The sequence below is a fragment of the Tetrahymena thermophila genome (genome assembly GCF_000189635.1).
Source record: "Tetrahymena thermophila SB210 genomic scaffold scf_8254645, whole genome shotgun sequence".
NCBI classification, from domain to species: Eukaryota; Ciliophora; class Oligohymenophorea; order Hymenostomatida; family Tetrahymenidae; genus Tetrahymena; species Tetrahymena thermophila.
In genome coordinates this window covers 26,163-49,968 of record NW_002476413.1, presented here as the reverse complement: position 1 = coordinate 49,968, position 23,806 = coordinate 26,163, and the positions used below count along the sequence as shown (strand labels likewise).

General features: G+C 19.9%; 11 protein-coding genes across 11 annotated transcripts; 3 read left to right on the top strand and 8 right to left on the bottom strand. All coding sequences in view use genetic code 6, as the record gives it.

The window, feature by feature from the left end:
• Positions 1–53: 53 nt before the first annotated feature.
• On the bottom strand, positions 54–560 carry TTHERM_000129898 (transmembrane protein, putative; the record flags this gene model as incomplete). The annotated part of the gene is made up of 2 exons (XM_012797669.1): positions 54–106; positions 182–560. 2 exons carry the CDS (start codon positions 558–560, stop codon positions 54–56), a joined length of 432 nt encoding a protein of 143 aa, XP_012653123.1.
• A 124-nt stretch (positions 561–684) lies between these two features.
• TTHERM_000129897 (hypothetical protein) lies at positions 685–1,014 on the top strand (the record flags this gene model as incomplete). Its single annotated transcript, XM_012797668.1, has 1 exon — positions 685–1,014. One exon carries the CDS (start codon positions 685–687, stop codon positions 1,012–1,014), a length of 330 nt encoding a protein of 109 aa, XP_012653122.1.
• An 807-nt stretch (positions 1,015–1,821) lies between these two features.
• On the bottom strand, positions 1,822–2,472 carry TTHERM_00129930 (hypothetical protein; the record flags this gene model as incomplete). The annotated part of the gene is made up of 1 exon (XM_001016461.1): positions 1,822–2,472. The coding sequence occupies one exon, from the start codon at positions 2,470–2,472 to the stop codon at positions 1,822–1,824; it is 651 nt and encodes a 216-aa protein (XP_001016461.1).
• A 3,714-nt stretch (positions 2,473–6,186) lies between these two features.
• On the bottom strand, positions 6,187–6,510 carry TTHERM_00129940 (hypothetical protein; the record flags this gene model as incomplete). The annotated part of the gene is made up of 1 exon (XM_001016462.1): positions 6,187–6,510. The coding sequence occupies one exon, from the start codon at positions 6,508–6,510 to the stop codon at positions 6,187–6,189; it is 324 nt and encodes a 107-aa protein (XP_001016462.1).
• A 736-nt stretch (positions 6,511–7,246) lies between these two features.
• TTHERM_00129950 (hypothetical protein) lies at positions 7,247–8,796 on the top strand (the record flags this gene model as incomplete). Its single annotated transcript, XM_001016463.2, has 10 exons — positions 7,247–7,285; positions 7,341–7,393; positions 7,580–7,669; positions 7,727–7,816; positions 7,872–7,964; positions 8,066–8,155; positions 8,291–8,383; positions 8,478–8,533; positions 8,609–8,707; positions 8,777–8,796. The coding sequence occupies 10 exons, from the start codon at positions 7,247–7,249 to the stop codon at positions 8,794–8,796; spliced, it is 723 nt and encodes a 240-aa protein (XP_001016463.2).
• Positions 8,797–9,229: 433 nt separating this feature from the next.
• Positions 9,230–10,495, bottom strand: TTHERM_00129960 (transmembrane protein, putative; the record flags this gene model as incomplete). The annotated part of the gene is made up of 1 exon (XM_001016464.2): positions 9,230–10,495. One exon carries the CDS (start codon positions 10,493–10,495, stop codon positions 9,230–9,232), a length of 1,266 nt encoding a protein of 421 aa, XP_001016464.2.
• A 2,135-nt stretch (positions 10,496–12,630) lies between these two features.
• TTHERM_00129970 (hypothetical protein) lies at positions 12,631–13,539 on the bottom strand (the record flags this gene model as incomplete). Its single annotated transcript, XM_001016465.2, has 1 exon — positions 12,631–13,539. One exon carries the CDS (start codon positions 13,537–13,539, stop codon positions 12,631–12,633), a length of 909 nt encoding a protein of 302 aa, XP_001016465.2.
• Positions 13,540–14,573: 1,034 nt separating this feature from the next.
• TTHERM_00129980 (transmembrane protein, putative) lies at positions 14,574–15,839 on the bottom strand (the record flags this gene model as incomplete). Its single annotated transcript, XM_001016466.2, has 1 exon — positions 14,574–15,839. One exon carries the CDS (start codon positions 15,837–15,839, stop codon positions 14,574–14,576), a length of 1,266 nt encoding a protein of 421 aa, XP_001016466.2.
• Positions 15,840–17,379: 1,540 nt separating this feature from the next.
• On the bottom strand, positions 17,380–19,044 carry TTHERM_00129990 (hypothetical protein; the record flags this gene model as incomplete). The annotated part of the gene is made up of 1 exon (XM_001016467.3): positions 17,380–19,044. One exon carries the CDS (start codon positions 19,042–19,044, stop codon positions 17,380–17,382), a length of 1,665 nt encoding a protein of 554 aa, XP_001016467.1.
• A 2,341-nt stretch (positions 19,045–21,385) lies between these two features.
• TTHERM_000129989 (transmembrane protein, putative) lies at positions 21,386–21,856 on the bottom strand (the record flags this gene model as incomplete). Its single annotated transcript, XM_012797667.1, has 1 exon — positions 21,386–21,856. The coding sequence occupies one exon, from the start codon at positions 21,854–21,856 to the stop codon at positions 21,386–21,388; it is 471 nt and encodes a 156-aa protein (XP_012653121.1).
• A 903-nt stretch (positions 21,857–22,759) lies between these two features.
• Positions 22,760–23,528, top strand: TTHERM_00130000 (transmembrane protein, putative; the record flags this gene model as incomplete). The annotated part of the gene is made up of 5 exons (XM_001016468.2): positions 22,760–22,885; positions 22,943–23,053; positions 23,137–23,278; positions 23,343–23,423; positions 23,491–23,528. 5 exons carry the CDS (start codon positions 22,760–22,762, stop codon positions 23,526–23,528), a joined length of 498 nt encoding a protein of 165 aa, XP_001016468.2.
• Between the last annotated feature and the right edge of the window lie 278 nt (positions 23,529–23,806).

Sequence of the window (23,806 nt, the reverse complement as noted above, 5' to 3'; positions counted from 1 at the left end):
ATTACTAATTCTCATAAATTCTCTCCAAAGATTTTTAGTTGCTCTTTAATCGTTCATCTTTTTTTCTCTTTTTAAGATTTCAATTATATGATACTACTTCTGAACTCTATATGTATTTAAAAAATTAGTTTATAATAATTTGCCTAAATTTAATTCTAGTTGTATTTTTAGATGTATTTACTGATATAAAAGCTCTTTTTTATTTACTTAGATACTATTTTTTTTATTTATTTATTACTATCTAATTTTATTTTCTACTTATTGATATGTTTAATCTATATATTTTTTTAAAATTAGATAATAAAAAATATTAAAAAAAACTTGATCAAAAATTTCTTATCAGAAAAATTAAATCTATTCAAATTCTATACAGAATGTAATAAATCTTTATTTTTTTGAATTATTTAAGATATTTTTAAATAATTAATAATTCCTGATAAGAATAAAATGAAAAAAAAAAAAATGTTAATCATCAATTTTTTAATCTAAGAACCTCCATAGTTTCCTTATATTTCATTAAATACATAGTTTTAAGCTCTATAAATAGACAAATAAATCATTACATTGAGGTTTAGTTTTTATACATAATTTTAACAAATAATTTTGTAGCTGTAATTTACAAGAGAATATCAAGAGAGACGCCATTCATTATGATAGCATTAGGAATACCTCTAATCATTATCAATGAAAAAATATTTTAAAAAAAGAGATAAAGTAAAAATTAGAACTCATATATAAATGACTAAGAAAATAACCTTGCCATTAAATCAAAAATAAGTCTTTTAACCAAAAGATATATTCGATACAACTGCAGTGTAAAATTAAATGAATAATAAAATAATTTTAGAAGTAGAAAATAAATGGAGAATTTACATAGAACTCAAAGATTTAGGATAACCATATTTAGAGACTATCAATTAAGACTCAATTCTCAAAAAACGAACGACTTATAATTATTAAAATTTTTGCTATGGCAAGACAAGAGGAAAACTTATTATAAAATATGTTTAATGATTAAAAAATATTAATATTTTATAGTCATTTATATTGTATAATTTATTGATTATTTATTTTTTTTGCACTTCATCTAAACAGTAAATCAATTTAGAATATTTTAAAATCCATCAAAAATGTTACTTCTATTAAAGTAGAGTTAATTACAAAACTTAACATTTAGAATATATGTATCACTCTAAATTAAAAGCAATCGTTTTATTCTAAATTATAACGATAATCAAGAAAAGAATAATTAATTTGGTAATCAAAAAGCTTAGCTAATTAAATTCGAAATTAGAAACTAATTAGTATTAGTTAGAAATTTGATAGAAGGAAAAACTAATATAAATAAATTCCTCTTATCTATTTTTATTAATTAGAAAGTAATTAAATTAGTAGGTCTTAAATTAATAAGAATAAATAAGGATATTTAAGGTTTGATTAATAAATTAATAAAAAGTAACAAATTTATGTATTTCAACTATTAAATTTGAGTAATCAAATAAAATAGAAATAAAGTGTTAGTCTAAAAGGATAAATTTTTGTAAAGTAGTTTTTATTTAAAAAGATGATTATTCAATTAAGTATAGTTAGTTATATTGTAATAAATGAAATACAAATAAACTAGGAAATTTTATGATAGAGTTATAATATACTAGATTTTTTAATAGAGTTTATAATAATTTATTTTTGAGAGAGTTTTTTAGAGTATTTATTTAAAAAATATTTTTGAGAGATTTATGTTTAATAGATAAAATGAGTTTTTGTAGAGTTATTATATTTTTGAGAGAGGTATTTATTCTTTTAAATATGAATTTCTTTAATTCATTAGTAGATGTAGTTAATCAAAAAGTGGGTAACCCAAGTCCATTAATCTAGGGCTACTTGCTCTTCATTTCTATTTAGATTATTTTTAAGAATTATTATTGGTAATTCATGTACTATGATTTGCTAAAAGCAATATTATTCTTAAGAGTAGTTACCATTATCGTCTTTTTGTAATGCTTATTTTATTGCTTTCATAGTGACATTGTTACTTTTAAAGAATTTATTACAAAATGATAAGTATTGTTGTTATGTAATTCTATTGTTATTAAAGTATTTGGTCAATTTATGAGTATTTTTTCTTAAGATAAATTATCTTAAGTAGTCTCTAGGACAGTTTTTGGTATTCTCATTAAAAGTTTTTTATTTTGGAAGATTTGTTGAAGATAATTAATTGTTTGTATTCTATTGACCCAATTATTATTGGTATTCATAACTTTGAGGTTATTCTTAGGGTAATAAGGATGAATTCTGTTGATTTACTTCATCAGAAGCATTATTGTTGGATGTTAAGTGTTAGACATCTAAATAATTATCATAATAGTTACTATTATTGTTATCAAAATTATAGTTATCATATTCTTGGTTTATGTCTCCAAAAAAGTTGATATCTCCTTCTATTTCGCTAGTAAAGATTGGTTCTTAGAACATTTCAAATTTAATTAGATTCTTTACTTGTTAATTAATTTTTTACAGATATTTTAATTTCTTTAGAGATAATTAAAGTTTTTTATTGATTAATTATTATTATTTTTTTTTGGTTATTCTTCCCATCAAATTTAAATAAAAGAATTCGTCTATATTAAATTAATACTTAGTTTAAAAACAAATAAAAATGAAAGTTACTAACCATTCCTGATAAGAAAAAAATAAGTAGATAATTAAAAATAAATGAAAAACCTTTAAAATCTAGTAAAAATGAATTAGCATAGACTTGAAATGGAATAAAACCATTTTTTATTATGAAAGACTGAAGGAAGTGTTTTATTAGAATTCGAGTGTTTATTAGAAAATTTTAATTTTTTTCTGCTCAAAAGAGCTGATCCGAGTGAAGAAATAGATAGAAATGTTCGTTCCCTTATCAAAATTTAAAAGTATCATAACCATAAAAAGTTATCAATTAAAAGAGTTTTATAAAATTAGAAACCTCTAAGTTTGATTCAGTACAATTTCTACAAAAACAATACAAATTAGATTATTTGTACAAAATATTCCATTAAAATTAACTTATCTATATACAAAGCTTAAAATATATATATATATATAGTAAAATAGAAAGGCAAATATTCGAGAAAAAAGAAGTGGAAATAGAAAAAGAAAACTTGGATCTTTAATTTGAAAAGTAGATTACTTGAATTGTCAAATAAATATGTATGCATATTATAAAATCTATTTAAGTATTGAATATCTTTAAGCAAATAATATTTTTTAAAATGATTAAGATGAATAAAATGGAAAGGGCATACAACCAAAATATTTTGAAATTATTTAAAAAAAGAGGAAAATCACTGCCAATAATTTTTTTCTTAAAAAGAGAGTCTTTATTTAGTTAATTAGAAAGTGTTCTATCTATTTAAAGCATCTAATGAAATAGAAATTAAAAAGATTTTACAGGTGAATTAAATTCATGCAAATTAACATAGAATTTTTAATTAGATTTAAGTTATAAAAAGTTTTAAAACAAGCACAATAACTAGCTTAAATTTAAATCATAAGAATTTATTTAAATTACAATAAAATTTCACTATAAAAGTCATTCATTTTATAACATTCTTTCTTACTGAAGATAAAACACTAAATAAAATAGTCAAACTATCTTTTTTTTTGAATTATCTATCTTAACCTATCTATGAAAGCTTGATTTATGTGAAAGAATTAAGATGTGATTGAAAAATATTTAGAACTTAATTTACAGAGGAGGACCACCCTTTTCTTATTAGAAATAAAATTAATTAACTTTCAAGCTAATAGTAAGATATTATTGTGTTTTCTTTCTTGGTAAAATTAACCTTAAATTTTTTAATTAAATACATCAGAATGTTTTTTAACCACTAAACCTATTTTCGTATTTTTCTTCTTAATAATATATGATTTATTTTATTACCATATAAAAAAATGTGAAAGAACATATATATCTTGGCAATGATATGAAATATAAAATACAAAAAAATACATTTTTCTAAAAATTCCATTAAATTTTATTGCAAATATTTTATTTTTAATTCTATTTAATGTTTTTTTTATTGTGAAGTATTTAAAGAAAGAAAGTTGATCAGAAGATACACTTTTTTGAAGATAATTACAATATATCTTTAATTAACTATTACTATTTACCTGATATAAAAACTTCTTAAAGTAAGTTATAGTATTTAAAATTTTTGCAATTTAAGTAGAATTATGTAAAGATATAGTATAATTTAATGCTAATACTTTTATAATTTGACACTTACGAGATAGGATTTAATAATTCATAACTACTCTATTAATATCTAAACACTTAAATTTATATATTAATTTTCTTTTAAATTATTAAATATACATTAAAAAAATTCATAATTAAACATAGATATTTTAGTAGATAAATAAAAGAAAAAAAATATTAGTTTGCTTGTTTGTATCATAATGAATATAAATGGATGGATCTTCATAATAAATAGTTCAAATCTAAAAAACTAAAATAATTTTTTATTTTACTTATTACACAAGAATTAAATATTAAAATAATTTTAAAAAATAAATAAATTAAATGAAAATTGATAGTGAATAAATAATATCAATTATTTTGAATAATTTGTCTTAAAAGAAATTAGAGTGTTTATTTACTTTTTTTTTGCCTTGAGCACATTTATTTCAAACTCACAAATGAAATTAAAAGAAAGATTCTTCTTTTTATTTAATATTTGATATGGTTAGTCTCATAATTTGGTTAAAAATTGATGATTAATTCAAATAATAAAAAAGAGAGTGTTTATTGCGTTGATCATGAGTATTTTCTTCCATTATTTTAAATAAAATATATCATATGTAATTTACCAAGTTTATAAATACCTAAAATTATATTCATATACTTATTTAATTTCATATTTATTAAGTATTTTTTTATCTGCTTATTGTATTATAATGATTATGTTATATTATGAATACAAAAAATTAATGATAATTGCATCAAAAATGAAAATATTTGTAAAGAGATTTAGTATGCTTACAAAAACTATTCAAATTTGACATTTATTTATAGCGCTAGATCTTAAATATTACTAATACTATTTTTAAAACTAAAAATTTGGATATCCAAAAATAAATTTAAAAGTATTACCATATAAAATTGATGCTTTTTAATTACATAAAATTAGAATTTTAAGTCTGCTAACATGTTTAAAAACTTAAAACACACATATAAAGGAAATGTCTTATTAATATTTTTAAAATTATATTTTTGTTGATTATAAATCTAATTTATAGCTTGAATATTAATTAGTCAAACAATTTTTATATATTTTTTCCTGTTCAAGTAAAGAGTTTGCATTTTTATCTTGTAAATAAGAAAGAGAAAAAAAATGTTTAAAATAGAATACTCACTAATAAATATCAAATCAAAGCTTATTAAAAATATATTTATTAAAATAATATTAAATTATTTTTTATTTATTTTAATGAGAATATAAAAGAAAAAGATATTATTTTTAAATTATTTAAAACAAAATAAAATAAAATTTAAATATTATAATAATTAAATTTTTAGAAAATTAAAATTAAGTAAATTATTTTATTTTAATTTTTAAAATGACCATCATAAATTTTATCATATACATTTTATTAGGAAATATAGTAAATTGAACTCTTTAATTATATATATATATATTATTAAATTAAAAACACTATGAATGCATCTAATAATTTATTAATATAAAGAAAATTTTATCTTAATTTGAAACAAAAATCAACCAAATTTGAAAAAAATTAAGGAAAATATTATAATGAACGTCAAAAAAACTATGATTAATTATTTAAAAGAAAAAAGTAAAGAAAAATATCAGGAAAATATTATGTTAAAATCAAAACAAATAACTAAATAAATAAATACAAAATCATGAAGTAAAAATTAAAAATATTGTAAAAGCTTCTTTAAAAAAATAAAAATTTATTCTATTTTAAGAAAACGAAAACATAGAGCTTCATTTAAAATTGATTTAGAAATCATTTAAAATCTAAAACTTAAAATACAGTAATGTATATAATATAGAGAAATACATAGTTAATCAGATATCAAAATCGATTACATTTTACAATAGTTAGAAAATTAATTAATTGAATAGAAAACTCTACTTTTGCTACAATTATTTTATAAAATGATAGAGAGTTTCTTCAATCTTAAGAGATGATATCATAAAATTTTATATAAAGGCATAATGCCTATTCGACACCATTAGGAATACCAGTTCTTTTGACTATAATTTTTTATATTTTTAGTTGGTTAATTATTTGCGTTATGTATTTTTCTGCTAATCTTTTTTCCTTCACATTTTCACTACATTTAGATAACTACTTAATAGTTTTTAATCCTCTTTCCGAGTACTTTAAACTTCTTACGAACTCAGTGAAATCCTTATCATTGATTTTTTTTAGCTATTTATTACTAATTCTCATAAATTCTCTCCAAAGATTTTTAGTTGCTCTTTAATTGTTCATCTTTTTTTCTCTTTTTAAGATTTGAATTGTATGATTAATTCTTCTGAACTCAATATATTTTTAAAAAATTAGTTTATAATATTTTGCCTAAATTTAATTCTAGTTGTATTTTTAGATGTATTTACTGATATAAATGATCTTTTTTATTTACTTAGATACTATTTTTATTTATTTATTTCTATTTAATTTTATTTTTTACTTATTGATATGTTTAACCTATTTATTTTTTTTTTAGTAGATAATAAAAAAATATTGATATAGACTTGATAATAAATTTAATAAATTTCTTATCAGACAAATAATTAAATCTAAAAATTTTACTTCCCATTCGAATTCTAAATGTAATAAATCTATATTTTATATATTTTATTGAAATAGATAAGATAGATATTTTTAAATAAAATAATTCCTGATCAGAATAAATTGAAATAAAAATATTTTAACTTTTTTTTTCACTATTTTTTATTTATATTACTTGAAATCTTCTAATTATTATCATGAAACAAATTTAATCATTCAAAGTATACTAATTATTTATTATTTTAATAACTTGATACAATTAATTTTTTATAGTTTTATTCAATTGTATTAAAAAATGATATTTTTTGGTATATTTCACAATTATTTTCTTTACTCTTTTAAATAATTGATTAACAATTAATATGTTAATTAATACTTTAATAGAAATTATAAAAATAGATTGATACAATATTAATAAAAATCAAAATAGAAAAAAATGATTTAATAAATTAACAAATTTTACAAATTTGAATAAGTAAATTAATTTTATTTTAAGTATTTCTCATAAATTTTATTTTTAATAAAATTAGTTTATTTTCTCTCAGTCACAAAATGAGGAAATTAACCTAGAGCTTTTATTTAAGTAAATAAATTTTTTTTTTTGAAGTATCGTGTTTGTTATTTAATAAAGATCTTTTCTAGTTATGAGCAAAAGATAATAAAATTATAATTTTTTTTAGGAATGTTTGTTAAATATTTTTTATATCTTTTTTAGTTTTAACTTTAAAAAAATTAATTTTGATTTAACTTAATCTTAAATATTAAATAGACATATATAAATTACTGATGAGGATTTTTAAACTCTAACAATTGGTCTAGGAAGTCTCAAAAATCTTATTTTGCTAAAACTTGGTCTAGAGTAATTTCATATCATTTATATTTATATAAAATAGATTAATCTTTTTAACATAATTAGTGAAAATCATATAGGAGAAGATGGATTAGCCTAATTAGGGAAAGAGTTAGGAAATTGTTAAAATCTTTGTGATTTAAATATAAGTCTAAAGTATAATAAATCTTAGTTTTAACTTTATCAAATATCTATTAAATAAATTAAAAAGTGATTGCTAAAGTGTTTCTGATGAAGGTATCAGTTATTTAATAGAGGGTTTAGTAAACTGTACTAAGATTAAAAATTTAGCATTAGGACTAAGGTAAATTTAAAAATTATAATTATATTTTTTCATAGTTAAATTTACATATTTTTATTTATTTAAAGTAAAAAATTATTTTAATTATACAAAATTAATAAAAGTAATAACTAAATTAGCTAAGAAGGAGCATCTAATATTGGTAAAGATTTATAAAGATTTTTAAATCTGACTTCTTTAGCACTTAACTTAAGGTAAAAAAAAAAATTAAAAAACAGCTTTTGATGCTTTGAAAAATTACAAAATGGTTTTTAAATATAAATACTTTTTGAGTTATTTGTTTTTAAAATATTTATTATGATAATTTATATTTTTTATATAACTTAAAGTCAAAACCAAATATTTGATTAAGGAGCAGCTGATCTTGCTTTTGGGTTAGGAAAATGTGTTAATCTTACTCATTTGGAATTAAATTTTGAAGAGTAAAAATATTTTATTTACAAATCTTTATTTTACCACTTATTTTTTAACAGTTTTAGAGTAGAATTTTTAATTTATTTAAAATTATTAATTTAGAGAAAATAATATCAGTGATATAGGAGCTTCTAGTATAGGAGCAGCATTAGCAAATTGTACTAATCTTAAATAATTAAAGCTTAACTTGAAGTAAATAATTTAATTCAAAACTTTTACTAAATTTTAAATAGATTTGTTAGGTTTAAATATTAATTCAGCATATTCTAAAAATTAGCTTAAATTAAACATATAAATATCTATCTATAACTTTAACTTTACTAATTTATAAGGTTAATAATTGTTTATAATATTTATACTTTCTTAAATTTTATTTAATTTATTCAATACTTTTTTAAAAGATGTTAAAGATTCAAATTGAATAACTAAATTCATACAAACAAAAATTAATCATAAAATTTTTACTATTTTACTTTAATTAAGCCTAACAATATTAATCTAAAATTTATAGATTGAATTCTTTCATATAAATTCATCTTTCATAAAAGTTGTTTTTGTTATTTATTGGGTTTCTTTTTCTTTTTGTTTTTTATGAATGATTTCTTACTTTTTAATTACTCTTTTTACATAAAATCAAATTTTCATATGTATTATCAAAAAATAATTCAACAATAGTGATATCTTTAAAAAATAAAATGAGTGAAAAAGTCTAAGATAAAAAAAGTTTTTCTCAAACAAATATATATAAAACAAAATTATCAATCAATATTAAAACAATATTATGTAGCAACATTTATTATTTTAAAGAGCTTGAAGTAACATCATTAATTGTTTTAGAATATAGTTAGTTTTAATCACATAGTTTTGTGTTTTAGTTCGTAATAAAACTCATATTTTATTGAACTGTACTTTTTTAGGAATTAAATGGCAAATAAAAATAAAATGGCAAGACTTGTACCATTTAACAAAGGTAATACAATCATTATTGCATTTATATTCACATGAGTAGTTGTTTGAGCACCAATTAATTTTAAGCTATTTATTTCTTTCTAATACATAATCGGAACTTTTAAATTTGATAAAAGTTACTGCGTAAATTAAAATTCTGAAGAGCTTTATAGCTATACATCACAAGGATACTTATTTGAGTATCCAATTAAATTATAATTTTAAAAAGTATACATTTCTGGAGTTATTTCGAAGATATACTCTTATGTAACTACTTTTATTTTTGGTAATGAATTTATTTCTGAACACTTGCAATCCTTGCAATCATCAATTCTCATTCTGTTTAAGATATTATTTACTACACTATCTCTAGTGATCATTTCATATAGATCAGAGGGGATTGTAATGTATTCATGTAAATTATCAAAGTTAATTGTATGAAACTTCAATTTATCTGTTACATCTTCACCATTCAAATAGACTCCATATGCTTTAATAGCAAAAATATTACCTTTAATCATAATATTAGACGGATATTTATAATTATCAGACTTTTAATCTAAGTCATATCTAATACTCATCTTCTTAAGTTATTTATTATCATTGGCTATAGATTATAATTCCAGTGAAATTAAATAATCTCTTGTTTTAATTACATTCTATGAAAACATTAAATCAAATATATTGTCTTAAAATCTATTTAATCTAGTTTCTCCATTTGAATATGTGTTTTATAAGTATTATTATTTACTGACACTCAGGAATGTATACTTGAATTTAGTATTACCAACCTAAAGTACATCAGTGACAATATTTCCTTCAACATATTTATCTGATATTGTATTTGATGAAGGTTATTTTATTACTTAAGGACTAATATCAGCAGAAGAGCTTTTTTTCATGTCATAAAGTTTTAGTCTTTTCAAATATTCTAAGTAAAATGAGACATCGCTAATTTCAATAGAGCTATCAAAAATAAACTGATCAAGAAAACTTTACTAATCATCTCCAATTTTAAGATCTAAGTATTAATCTACTGGGGGACTTCCAATTTATACAGTTAGTTTAAAATCAAAAAGAGCAGTTTACAACAAAAGTATTTATTCACCAAATGTTGTTTAAACAAACAAAATTAAAATGAGCATAATGAGCTTATTTTATAATTGATTCATTTACTTTTGATTTAACTACTTTAGCTTTAAACAAATTTTGTTAAATTATTTTGGATTTTTAGTCAATAACAAGTACTATAAGAAAGGACCATGATTAAGCTTTTGATTTTTTATATGCTTTTTTTTGTAAGTAATTATATACTTTGATTATTCATTTACAGAAAAAATAATTAATTGTTCTGCATATAATTTTTAGTAATAATATTAGAAAATCTTTTTAATATAATTATAATTATTAGAATAATATTTAATTTTTTTAAAAATATTAAACATAATATATTACCTGATATTAAATAAATATATGTATATTTTAAGAATAAACTTACTACTATTACCTTTACTAAATAATTATATTTCAAGACATTTTTATACGGATACAAATTTGTTATTTAAGTGTAATTATCATAGATATTAAAAGTGATTTTCAACTACTTATTTAAATAAATTAGGTTACTATTCTAGGTATTAGGCTCCCTCATAAAATTAATTATGCCTGACTTTGGTATCTATTTAAGATTAGGTTTTGATTAACGTCATAATCTATCAGAAGAATTACCCATAAGACCTTTCAATATGAATATGAAGTAATTTTAATGATATTTAAAAGCTCTTTATTCTTTAATAACAGTTTACTGTAGAATAATATTTAATTTTTTTGCAATTATTAAGCATAATATATTTCCTCATATAAAATAAATATATTTATATTTTAAGAATAAACTTACTACTATTGCCTTTACTAAATAATTATGTTTCAAGACATTTTTATACGGATACAAATTTGTTATTTAAGTGTAATTATCATAGATATTAAAAGTGATTTTCAACTACTTATTTAAATAAATTAGGTTACTATTCTAGATATTAGGCTCCCTCATAAAATTAATTATGCCTGACTTTGGTATCTATTTAAGATTAGGTTTTGATTTAGAAGAATTACCCATAAGACCTTTCAATATGAAAATGAAGTAATTATTGTGATATTTAAAAGCGCTTTATTCTTTAATAAAAATTTAATATTTTTGGAAACTTGTTTTGCATTTAGAATGAAATCATTTTAGTTAATCTATTTACCTTTGTTAAAAAGATAAAATAAGAAATTGTATCAAAAATTCTCAAGAAAATTATCTCTAGAATAAATTTTAATTCTCACAAGTATTTTTTATAAATTTTTTATGTAATTAAAAAAAAAAGATTAATTTTAAATTCAAAAAATAAATTTTAACATTTAACATTTTATATTATATATCTTAAATCCTCAATAATAAATAAAGATATTAATCAAAACAAATTTTTATTTTTTTGACTATTTAACATTTTAAAGTATTATCTATTAATAACAATATACCGTAGTAAATTGACAATACATTCATAAACTATAAATAATAAATAGATCATTTCAAAATAAATTATGATTTATTTTTTAAATATACTCAACTAAGCTTAACTCATTTTTGTAAAGTTATTTTAAAATGTTTGATGAAATTCACTAAGGATAAAGAAAAACATTAAAAAATCACCAAAATTTAATTATCTTAATATTCAATTTGACTGGACCAATATTTTGATTTTATTAAATATTTACATTGAAATTTTTTTTTAATTTATAAATAAATAAATTAAAAAGGAGTTTTAATAAAGAGGAATTAAAAATAAGATTCAATAAGATGGAGAGAATAGTATTTAAAGATATTTTATTTAGCTTACTGTATTTCTGATGTTAAAGAATTAGTTTTTGCTTTTCTGTTAAAGTAAAAACTAATCTTTTTTAAATTTTAATTTAATTTTAACACAAAATTATTGAGCTTTAAAAATACTTGATTCAATCTATTATAGATAATAAAATGTAATTTAATTTTACTTTGAGTTATTAAATGTTTATAAGCTCTAAAATCACATTAAAGTAAATTCATTTGAAATATAAATCAATCTTAAAATTTTTTTGTGAAATAAAATTAAACTGTTACTTTATTTTATATGGGTCAAAAATAATTAATTATTATTGACTTATTATATTGCTTATAATTTAAAATAAAGGATTTTTTATAATTTTATATCATCTTTAAAAACATAAAAGTTAATTTATAAATTATTTTAATAAAAATTTTTCTAACTTATTTATGAGAGCAATTTTCTCAATTTTATTAAGTTTATTAAATATTATGCTATATTCTGATAGTTTAATTATCAATTATACTTGTCCTTCCGTTACACATAGAGTTACCATATTAATCTTCCCATTATGGTTAAACTGATTACCCATTAGAGAGAGTAACATTCATATTAGAATATTCAAGATATTCTGTAGGGAAGTTCTTGCAGGATATAATTTTGTACACTTCAAGAGTTGCATCTATCCAATTAAAGTTTCTATCTTCTCTGCTTACTGAGAGAGTAGAGGATTAACCTTCGGAATTTTGAGAAACAATAGTCACTTTATCGTCAACAATTTCTACAGAACCATAAAGGGTATCTCCTGCTTTAACATTTCCTACAGGAGAGCTATTAATAGCCATACCTTGAGGGCAGCAATTCCAAGATTAGAAGAACCATTTATTATAGCGAAAAGTGAGTACAGGCTAAATTATGCTAATTCCAGGACCACTTCCATCATTATTTTAAGACCCAATAAAGTAGTAAAGAATTTAATTACTTTTTAATTGAGGATCGTTAGGAACTTTGTAATTCCCTTCAAATTTTTATAATGTTAAACCATCAGGAATAGTCCAACCTCCATTATCAATCCATGTTTTCAGTAATTTAGTAGGATTTTTTCTATCACATTTCTCATTTCTAGCTACTCTTTTAACAAAATTCTCTTAATCATTAGTTAGATGAATAAACCCTTCTTCTGTTTCTTGGATATGAGTGCCTGTTGGAACTCTTAAAACACATTCTCTAGGAAGTAATCCAAAAGGTGTTTAGACATATTCTTCTCCGTTCACTATTTCTTCGTCTTCTTCAGTTAGGGATTCAAATTAAGTGAAAACTACCATAAAGCATAATGATAGTATCAATAAATTTTTTAACAATTTAATTTTCATTTTTCTAAAAAGTCAAATTACTTTTTTTTAGACAACTTCAGATAAAAAGTAAATAAAAAAATTTACTAGAAAGTTTTTGTTTAAACAAAAACTAAATAAGTCCTTATAAAAGAATTTATATCTAATTCAATCAATATTTTATTACATTTTCAAAATGTTTAAATAAAAGAATTAAGATTTACAATTTTTTCTTTTATTGAAAAATCAAATCTTTTTAAGTTATATCCAATAATGAATGATATTGCTTTTAAGACTAATCTTACTCTTCTTTCTATATAAATTACTTTTTTTTTGTAAAATAAGCGTTGTGTTATTTGTATTATCAAATTTTTACAATAAAATTAGGTTCAAAAAGTTGCTCGCTTACCTAATCTAGTGACATTAAATATTAAATAAACAATTTAAACTAAGGTTCTTAATAAAATTTTAAAATAACTTAAAAAAAAATATATATTTCATTTTATCAATTTATAAGCTTAATATTTGTTTTTTTTTTTTTTACTTACTTAATTTTTGTTGAATTTATTCTTTATTTTTTTAAAAGATGTTAAAAAGTCAAACTGAAAAGCTAAATTCATATCAAACAAAAACTAATGATTAAATTTTATTATATTTTAGTTTAATTAAACCTAAGAATATTAATCTTATATTTTTAGTTTGAATACATTTTTATAATATATTTTTTGATCAAAGATATTTTTGCCTATATTTGAGTTTTATATTATATATTGTTTGTCGTTTATGACAATTTTTTTACTTTTTAATTGATATTTGAAACATTAACATCATTTTCATAATTATTAACAAAATATAAAATTCAAAAACTAAGATATTATTAAAAAATAAAATGAATCAAAAGTCTAAGATATAAGTTTTACTCAAACAAATAAATTTATAAAAATAAAATTTTCTATCAAAATTGAATGAATAAAATTAAGTAAAATTTATTAGTACTTGAAATAATATCATTAGAGTATTGCAATGATTTAAAATTGCTAAATGTCATCAGTTTTATTTTATAAAATAGTTTTTAATCACATGATTTTATGTTTTCGTTAATAATAAAACTCTAATTTTATTGAACTGTATTTTTTTAAGAATTAAATGGTAAATAAAACTATAATAACTAGACTTGATCCATTAAACAAAGACAATACAATTATTATTGTATTTATGCTCATGTGAGAAGTTGTTTGAGCACCAATAAACTTTAAACTACTTATTTCTTTCTAATACATAATAGAAACTTTCAAAACTGATAAAAGTTACTGTGTAAATTAAAATTATGAAGAACTTCCTAACTTTACTTTGCAAGAATATTTTTCAAAACTTCTATAATCATAACTATAATAAGTATACAATTCTGGAGTTATTTCAAAGACATACTCTTATGTTACCACTTTTATTTTTGGTAATTTATCTATTTCTGAACACTTGCAATCCTAGCAAAAATAAATGCTCCCTTAGTTTATAATATTATTTACTGCACTATCTCTAGTTATTATGGCATATAGATCAGAGGGGATCATAATTTATTCATATAAAACATCAAAATTTATTGTACGAATCTTCAATAAATCTGTTACATCTTCACCGTTCAAATAAACTCCATATGCTTTGATAGCAAAAACATCACCTTATATCATTAAATTAGATGGATATTTATAATTATCAGACCATTAATCTAAATCATATCTAAGACTCAACTTCTTAAGTTATTCATAATCATCTTCATTGATAAATGATAATTCCAGTGAAATTAAATAATCTCTTGTTTTAATTACATTCTATGAATACATTTAGTCAAATATATTGCCTTGAAATCTGTTTAATCTAATTACTCCATTTAATTATGTGTTAAATAAATATTATTCTTTACTGACACTTAGGAATGTATACTTGAATTTAGTATTGCCAACCTAGAGTACATCAGTAACAATATTACCTTAGACATATGCCTACGAATATGTATTTGAAGAAGTTTATTTTATTATTTAAGGATTAATATCAGCAGAAGAACTTTTTTTCATGTTGTAAAGTTATAGACCTTTTAAGTAGCTTTAGTAAAATGAGATATCATAAACTTGAATAGAGCTATCAAAAATATATTGGCCTAAGAAACTATACTCATCATCTCCAATTTTAACAATTAAGTATTAATCTAGTGGAGGAGTTCCAATTTATACACTTAGTTTAAAATCGTTATCAGTAGTTTACAACAAAAGTATTTATTCACCGATTGCTGCTGAAACAAATAGAAGTAAAATGAGCATAATAAGCTTATTTTATAATTAATACATTTACTCTCAGTATTATGATTTGAATTTCCAATAAATTTTTATAAATTTATTTGTTGTATTTAGTTTTTTAATAATTAAATGAGCATTATTTGAAAATATCATTTTTGAATTCTTCAATGTTTTCTTTTCGATAAGAAATTGCAAATGCGTAATTAATCATTTACAAATTAATTTATAAAAAAATAATTAATTATCTTACATTTTATTTGTTGTTAATAATATTAGATAATCTTTTTTAGTTTACTAAGATTATATTTTAGTAGAATGTTTACTTTTTATAAAATATTATACACAATATATTAATTCCTAATATAAAATAATATATTAATATAATTTTAAGAATAAACTTGGTTCTATTACCTCTACTTGACAATAATGTTTCAAGGTATTTTTATATGATAAAAATTTATTCATCAAAATATTATTATTATTGATATAAAAGTGTGTGGTAATTTTCAACTGCTTATTTAATTAAATAAGTCAACCTTTTAAGACATATTAGGTTGCCTCATCAAATTAATTAGGCATAAATTAAGTTCCTAATGAACATTAGGTTTTAATAAATTTCATATTTTATCAGAAAAATAACCTTGAAGACTTTTCTATATTAAAAAAAAGTAGTTTTTGTGATAGTTATAAATGCCTAATTATTTAATAAATATTTACAGTTATAAAAATTGAATACTTTCCATAAAATTACATATTATCTAAGATGAAATAATTTTACTTAATTAATCTATTTGCCTTTATTCGAATTTAAAAAGATAAAATAAGGATATAAAATTAATTAAATCAACAGTTAGTTACCAAAAAAATCCTCACTAATTAAACTTTAAATTATCATAATTTTTTTTTAATTTAATTTATGTAAAATAAAAAATTTATTTATTTATTTTAAATTTAAACTTTAATATTTTAAATTAAATATCATAAATCCTCAAATATAAATAAATAAAGAAAGATATTAATCAAATGAAATTTTGAATTTTTTAATTGATTTTTTTTTTCAATTTTATTTTTAATTGAATAATCAATTCCCACCTCTAAATATATTTATAGAATTTATTTACATTTTTCTTTTTTAAAATTAACAATAAACTTATAATTCATTAAAAATAAATTTATTTTAATAATAAATTTTATTATAAGTATTAAATATTGTTTAATAGAAAATAAATGATTTTGTAATTAATATTGAATTATAGATTTTAGATATAATTATAGAAATTATTTAAATTTTTATTTTATAAAATTATCAAACTTACAATACAGTTCATGAAAAATAAAATTTGATTTAAATTATTTATAGTATCTTATTAAAAAAATTATTATTTAGTTTTTTTTATGAAATACAATTTAAAGTTTTAAAGAAAGCTTTCACTTTTATAATAAGTATTAATATTTTTTATAGAAAATAAATGATTTTATTATAATTATTATTGAATTATAGATTTTAGATACATTTATAGAAATTATTTACATTTTTATTATATAAAATTAATAAATTTTAATTCATTAAAAATAAATTTACAGAAAATTTTCATTCTTCAACTATTTTTACAGATGAAAAAGTTGGAGAATCTTGAGATATTTGATTGTGTAATTATAAGAAATACTTAACATGCTTATCAAGATATTCGCTTTAGAGATATTCAAATTCAATAGCAGATTATTTTGGTAACTAAAGTCCAAGCTTTTTAAGCAAAATTTATTTATATATTTCTTGTTTTTTGTTAAGACCCATGACTTCTATCAATTAAAGATTTTTTAAAGAGTCATCATTTGTGGATTTATAATATAAGAGCTAAAAATCGTCTACAAAATCAAATTTCATTAGCTTTTAGGCATACTCAGATTTAAAACTCTATAAATATTACCAATCATCAATGTTGAAATGGAATTATTTTAAGGATTTATTGTGATTTTTATATAGATTATCAAGAAAAGTATTAATTAGCATTCTTTAATCTCTAGCTTCAAAATCATTAGTATAATTTTTCCATCTTTCTATACCTAAAATTAATTTTTTAAGGCAGGGAACATTTGTAATACTCTAAAAGAGTTAAGTCCATTAGTCTAATGTCAAATCTAAATGACCTTGTAAGTTTAATTGAATGTCAGTTAATTTTTTAGCGTTGTTGAAGAGTGAGCAAAGGATTTCTGCAAAATTTACTTGAAATTCATTCATACTAAAACCTATGCCATCTAAATTTAAAGAAAATGTTTATAATTAAGGAATTATTTGATGAATTCCTTCTAGTAAAAGCTTAACATTATCACCAACAATATTTTCATTAAAGCTTAAGGCACGGTCTAAATTAATGGTCAAATGTTGGATGCTTTTTGGCCACTTATGCATTTAAGTAGCAATACCAAATACGAAATTAGGTTTAATCATCTTTTATCTTTCAAATGTCCATCCTACTTTTTCTAAGTCAATAATAACAGTTTTTAATTCTTCACTTCCCTATGAAATCAGTAGACTAAGATATTCAGTAATTGATGAAATAACACCACGCTAATAAGAAGCTTCCTTCATATCAAATATAAATGAGTGTGTAGATTTTATAATGTTGTTCATAGATTATATAAATTAACCTAAGTTTTCATCAGTTTTCAAATTCAAAGAACTAGAAGCTTAAAAAGTGAATTTTTTAACATTTTTAAGTAGAAGTAACAATTAAGATAAGCTCAGCAAGCTTTCTTTTCCAATATCACTTTAGAGTCTAAGGGTGAAGGAAGTAATATTGCCAGCAATGCAGGAAAAATATTTATTTATTGATTCTAAAATATTGTCTAAATGCATTAAAGATTTTTTATACACAATTTAAACTGAGCAATCTTCAATAACTTTGGCGCAGTTTTAAGTATTTTAAATAAACTGTACAACTTTCTTGATATTTTAAGAATAAAGATCTTAAATGTAGTATTTGATGCTAATTTTTTCCAAATTTTTCATTTCACCTGTTACTTTAAGCATTAATAAATCACGGAGTTAATAAAATGTTGAACTTTGGTCCTTTTAAGATAAGTATATTTCATTTATATCAATTTTGAGAGTTTTTACAGAAGAAATTTAATTAAGATAAAATTCAAATAGTTATTGTTTAATTTAACAAAAACTTGTTATCTTGATTTCAGCAAATTAATTTTATTTATCATAGACTAAAAGTTGATCATGTTATCTAATAGTTATAGGTTTCATTTTTGTTTAGATTTAGTTATTAGTATAAGGTTGTTTTTTAGTTAATAAATTAAGTTTTTGTCTTTTGTGTATTTGTACTTTTATTAGTAATTATTTTTGATTAATTTTTATTATGGTTTAATATTTAGTAATTATGGTCATTATTTATGTATTCCAATTAATGAAATAGATGCTTGATAAACATACAAAAAATCTTTGAGCGCAATTAATAATATTGATAATTATTTATCAGAATATTTTTCCCACCAAATTTAATAATCTTATTTATCAGAACTCTTTGATTTTGTTAATTCTTCTACTTATAATTAGTCTAGTCAATAAATATCAACACTAATCTATGAAAATTTAATTCTAATAATTTAATTCATTTTTTCTATTTTAATATTCTCTGTAATCAAATAACAAATTTTAATATTTTTAGAGGTTTTTGGAAAACTTAAAACCAATAAATAATATATTCACTCTATTTTTAATCATATTTTAAATTTGCGTAAATTATAATACTATTTTACAAAAAAGTAGAATTTCTTTTTTCAAATAATTAAAAATAAGTCAAATGAAAAAAATAATTTAGCTAGGCTATTCATCAAAATAAAGAAATTACTTAATGCTTTATCAGAATTAAGCTTTTTATGTTTATTTTTTCAAAATTAATTCAGTTGGTTGGATTAATTTTCAGTCTATTATGAATCAAAGTCTTTTTAATAATTTATTTGTTTTTAATAAATATTTAATAAATAGCTAATTTGTATTTATCATACCAGGCTAAGAATAAAACATAAATTATTTTCATTGTATCTATGAATAAATTATCCTATTTCTTAAAAATTAAAACAGTAAAAAAAAAAATCATGAAAATATAATAGCACATAAATTTGTTTTTAGGTTAAATAAATATTTTTTTATTTATATTTTGATATTATTTTAAAGTATTATTTATTACAAATAAATTATTTTTTGAAAATACTAAAATTTACTCTACTAAATCAATTAATATATGGCTAATTATTTATAAAATAATGTAAAAAAATACTGTAGCTCAGCTAATTAATTAATAGTTAAAATAAAATTTTGTTAAAAGGTTAAATAAATAATTATTTATTTATTTTTTGATAATATTTTAAATTAAAGCTTATTGAAAATAAATTATTTTTTGAAAAAACTAAAATTTACTCTACTAAATAAATTATTCTATGGTAAATTATTTATAAAATAATGTAAAAAAAATCTATAGCTCACCTAATTAATTAATAGCTAAATAGAAGCAAGTATTGTTCTAATTTCAACTTAAAAACATTATATAAATTTTGAATTTTATTTTGTTAAAATTATAAAGTGAATACCTTATTGAATGGAAACAATAAAGTCTATGACATACAAAACTAATTAATTAAATAATTTAATTTTTTAACAATTTCTTTTTATTTATTATCTAAGAATTAAATATCTTTTAAAAGAGTATGAAAAATGCTTTTCTAAATTTTATATTTTTATACTCTTTTAATAGCATTAGCTGCTTAAATAGATGAGCAAACAAACTTTGATAGCTTTCAAAATGCATTCAAAGATTAGAATTTAAATAATGAGGATATATATTAACCTGTAATTGGAATTTTAACCCTTCCATCTGGATTTTAGAAATATGATCATTCTTAATTTTCATACATATATGCTTCATATGCACAATATTTTTAGTAAACAGGAGCACTAATAATCCCTCTCAAATACACATCTTCTTTGAAGTTTTTAACAAATAAAATGTATTAAATTAATGGACTAGTTATTCCTGGTGGTGGGGCTAATTTAATGTACAGAAATAATGAAAGCGGAGATAAGGAGTTTACTAAATTTGCAGAAGTAGGAGAATACCTTATAAGCATTGCAAAACAGCTTAACGATGAAGGAAAGTACTTTCCCGTATGGGGAACTTGCTTAGGATTTGAGCTACTAGTCCTATCATTCACTAAAACTGAAGTTAGAGATTAATTTTAAGGCGAGAACCATTTAGGAGGGTTTTTTTTGAGCTAAAATAACACTTAAAAAAGTCGGCTTTTTAGCAAAATGTCTTTATAATTAAAATAATAGATAAAGAATTAATAATAAGTATATTACTTTAACCATAAATACGGATTTAAAGTAAATAAGTTTATAAGACATGGAGTACTTAAAAATTAGTTCCTTCCTTTGGCATACAGCCTCGATTTAAGTGGAAAGAAATTTGTTGCAATTGCAGAAGCTAAATAATACCCTTTCTATGGTATATAATTTCATCCTGAAAAGCTACAATTTGAATGGAGTTAGCAAAATACCGATCAGCAATTAATGAATGAAATAAACATAGTCAAATATTTTTCAGAGTTTTTCTATAAAGAATGTTTAAAGAACAATTCAAGATTTAAAAGCAGGTTATACCTTAATAGATTATTAATATAGAATTACAAAGTTATTTATACCAAAGGTCAAGAGTTTGGTTTTTATATATTTAATAACAAGGGCAAAGATACCTTTAAAATAAAAAGTAATACAACTTATGAAAATGAGGTTGTAATTGAAGAAAAAGTTGAAATATAAAAAAACACAAATAGTAATAAAGCAAAACTTTAATAGTAGTAAAATCAAGAAAAGAGTAAAAAAAACTTAGAAGAAAAAAATAAAATTTAAATTTAAATTAATGATGATTCTAAAAAAAATGCAGAGATAGACTATTAAAGTAACTCGTTTTTATCAGAAGCTTAATTTGAAATTAGTTTTCTTATAAAAATTTTATAATTTCTATTTTTTACTCTCTTTCTTCTGATAATAATCTATTCATAACTTGACAGGCTAAATGCTTTTAAAAATAATAAAAATTACAACTAATTTTAAATGAATAAAAATAATTAGAAGCTTCAAGTGAAGAAAGAGTGATTTTTAGTATCAAAAAGATACTAAATTTTACAATCTAAAATGAACAAAATAAATATCAACCTACTATATTTAAATAAATTTTTTTGATAATTTAATCATGTATTAAATTATTTTTATTAATAAAATGCTCAAAGAGCACTAAAAAAATATAAATTATCTATATTTCTTAAATGTAAAAATAGTTTGTTATTTTTGTGCAAGACTCTATATTTTTATTGTTATTCATTTCTTAAACAAATTTTTAAATGCCTTGATATACTCAAAAATTTTTATCTTTTATTTACACTCTTATTGCATTAATACTTGAATATTTACTTAAATTTACTCAAAATCTTAATTAAGAGCTAATAAATTAAATTAATACTCCAAAAAAAGCTGATTAGTGAAATGTAAAAATAATTCAATTAAAAGACAACAAAGTTCAAATGTTTTTAAAAGGAAGAAATTACAATTCATTTTATATGTAAAACTTAAATGGTAAAATAAGTTAAACTTAGATTTCTTTATATTTTTTCAAAGATTTATTAATTTCACTGAATTTATTTTGTGGTTGAATTGACTATTAATAAGATGAGCACAAATGGATATTTTGATATCAAAAATTTCTTATAAAATATGTTAAAAACGTTTTTAAGTTTTATGATTTGTTTGTTTGTTTATTTGAGTCGCTTTTTAATCAATTCGCATTAATTAATCATTTTTTATGAATATCTTTCTTTAAAGAGATATCAAAAAAAAGCAAATTAATCAAAATATTTATAAAAAACTAATTAACTAACTTATTAATTTGAAAATTTTACAAAAAAAGATGGAATTGTTAACATTATTTTTTATTGTAGTTATGTGCGCTTTTGCATATATCTTAGGTTACCGTTAAAAGGAATAAGAAAATAGCTAGAGTTATAAGTCTAACACCACAAAGCAATACAATAGAGTAAACTTACTTTTAAGGTTTTGTTTTCTAATAATATAATTAATATTGCAAAACAAGATTAGCGAGGATCATTGTGATGAAGAAGCTTTAGTTGAAAGAACTCCTCAGCCAAAACCAGCTGAAGAAGTTAATAGTGAGAAAGATACATTGATTAAAGATTAACAAAAAGTAACATTTAATCTTAATTCAAATAGAATTAGCTTATAAGTTTGTTGTTTAGCTAGCTATAAATAATTCTCTTTAAAATTTAGGAAATTGACAGATTAATGAGATAGCTTACTGATTTTAAAAAGAGAGAGTAAAAAAATGTAGCAGAAATTTAGTATTTAAAAACGAAGATTACTTCTTCAACTGTAGGAACTTCATCAAACCCAAGCAACAATCAAGGGTCAGGTATATTAGTTTATAAAGGAATAATTATCAATCAGTAGTTATAAAATAAATTTAAAAAAACTAGATTTAATCACAGACAAAGGATTCACAGATTTATTGGATGAGGCTTCATAAAATTTAAAAGACAATGAAGATATTGATGAAGGTAATATCATAAAAAATTAAAAATTTTCCTGGAAATAACTAATATTTAAAATTTTAAAAAAAATTAGATGAACTCTCTAAGCAAATTGATTAATCATTATTATGAACTTATAATATAAACTGATATGTGCATAATCAATATACTCTATATTATTATATGTAGAATTCAATAAATATTTTCTAATATTATGTAAAAAAATCTCAAAATAGATAGATAAGCAAGATATTAATTAAGAAAATTATATCTACAAATACAGTTTATATATGAATAAATAAATATTTAGCTGATTTACTAAAAATATCCCATTTATTATCATTTATAGAATTAATTACATAATTTTTAATTACAAAAACTCATTATCAATTTAAAAAAATTAACAAAAT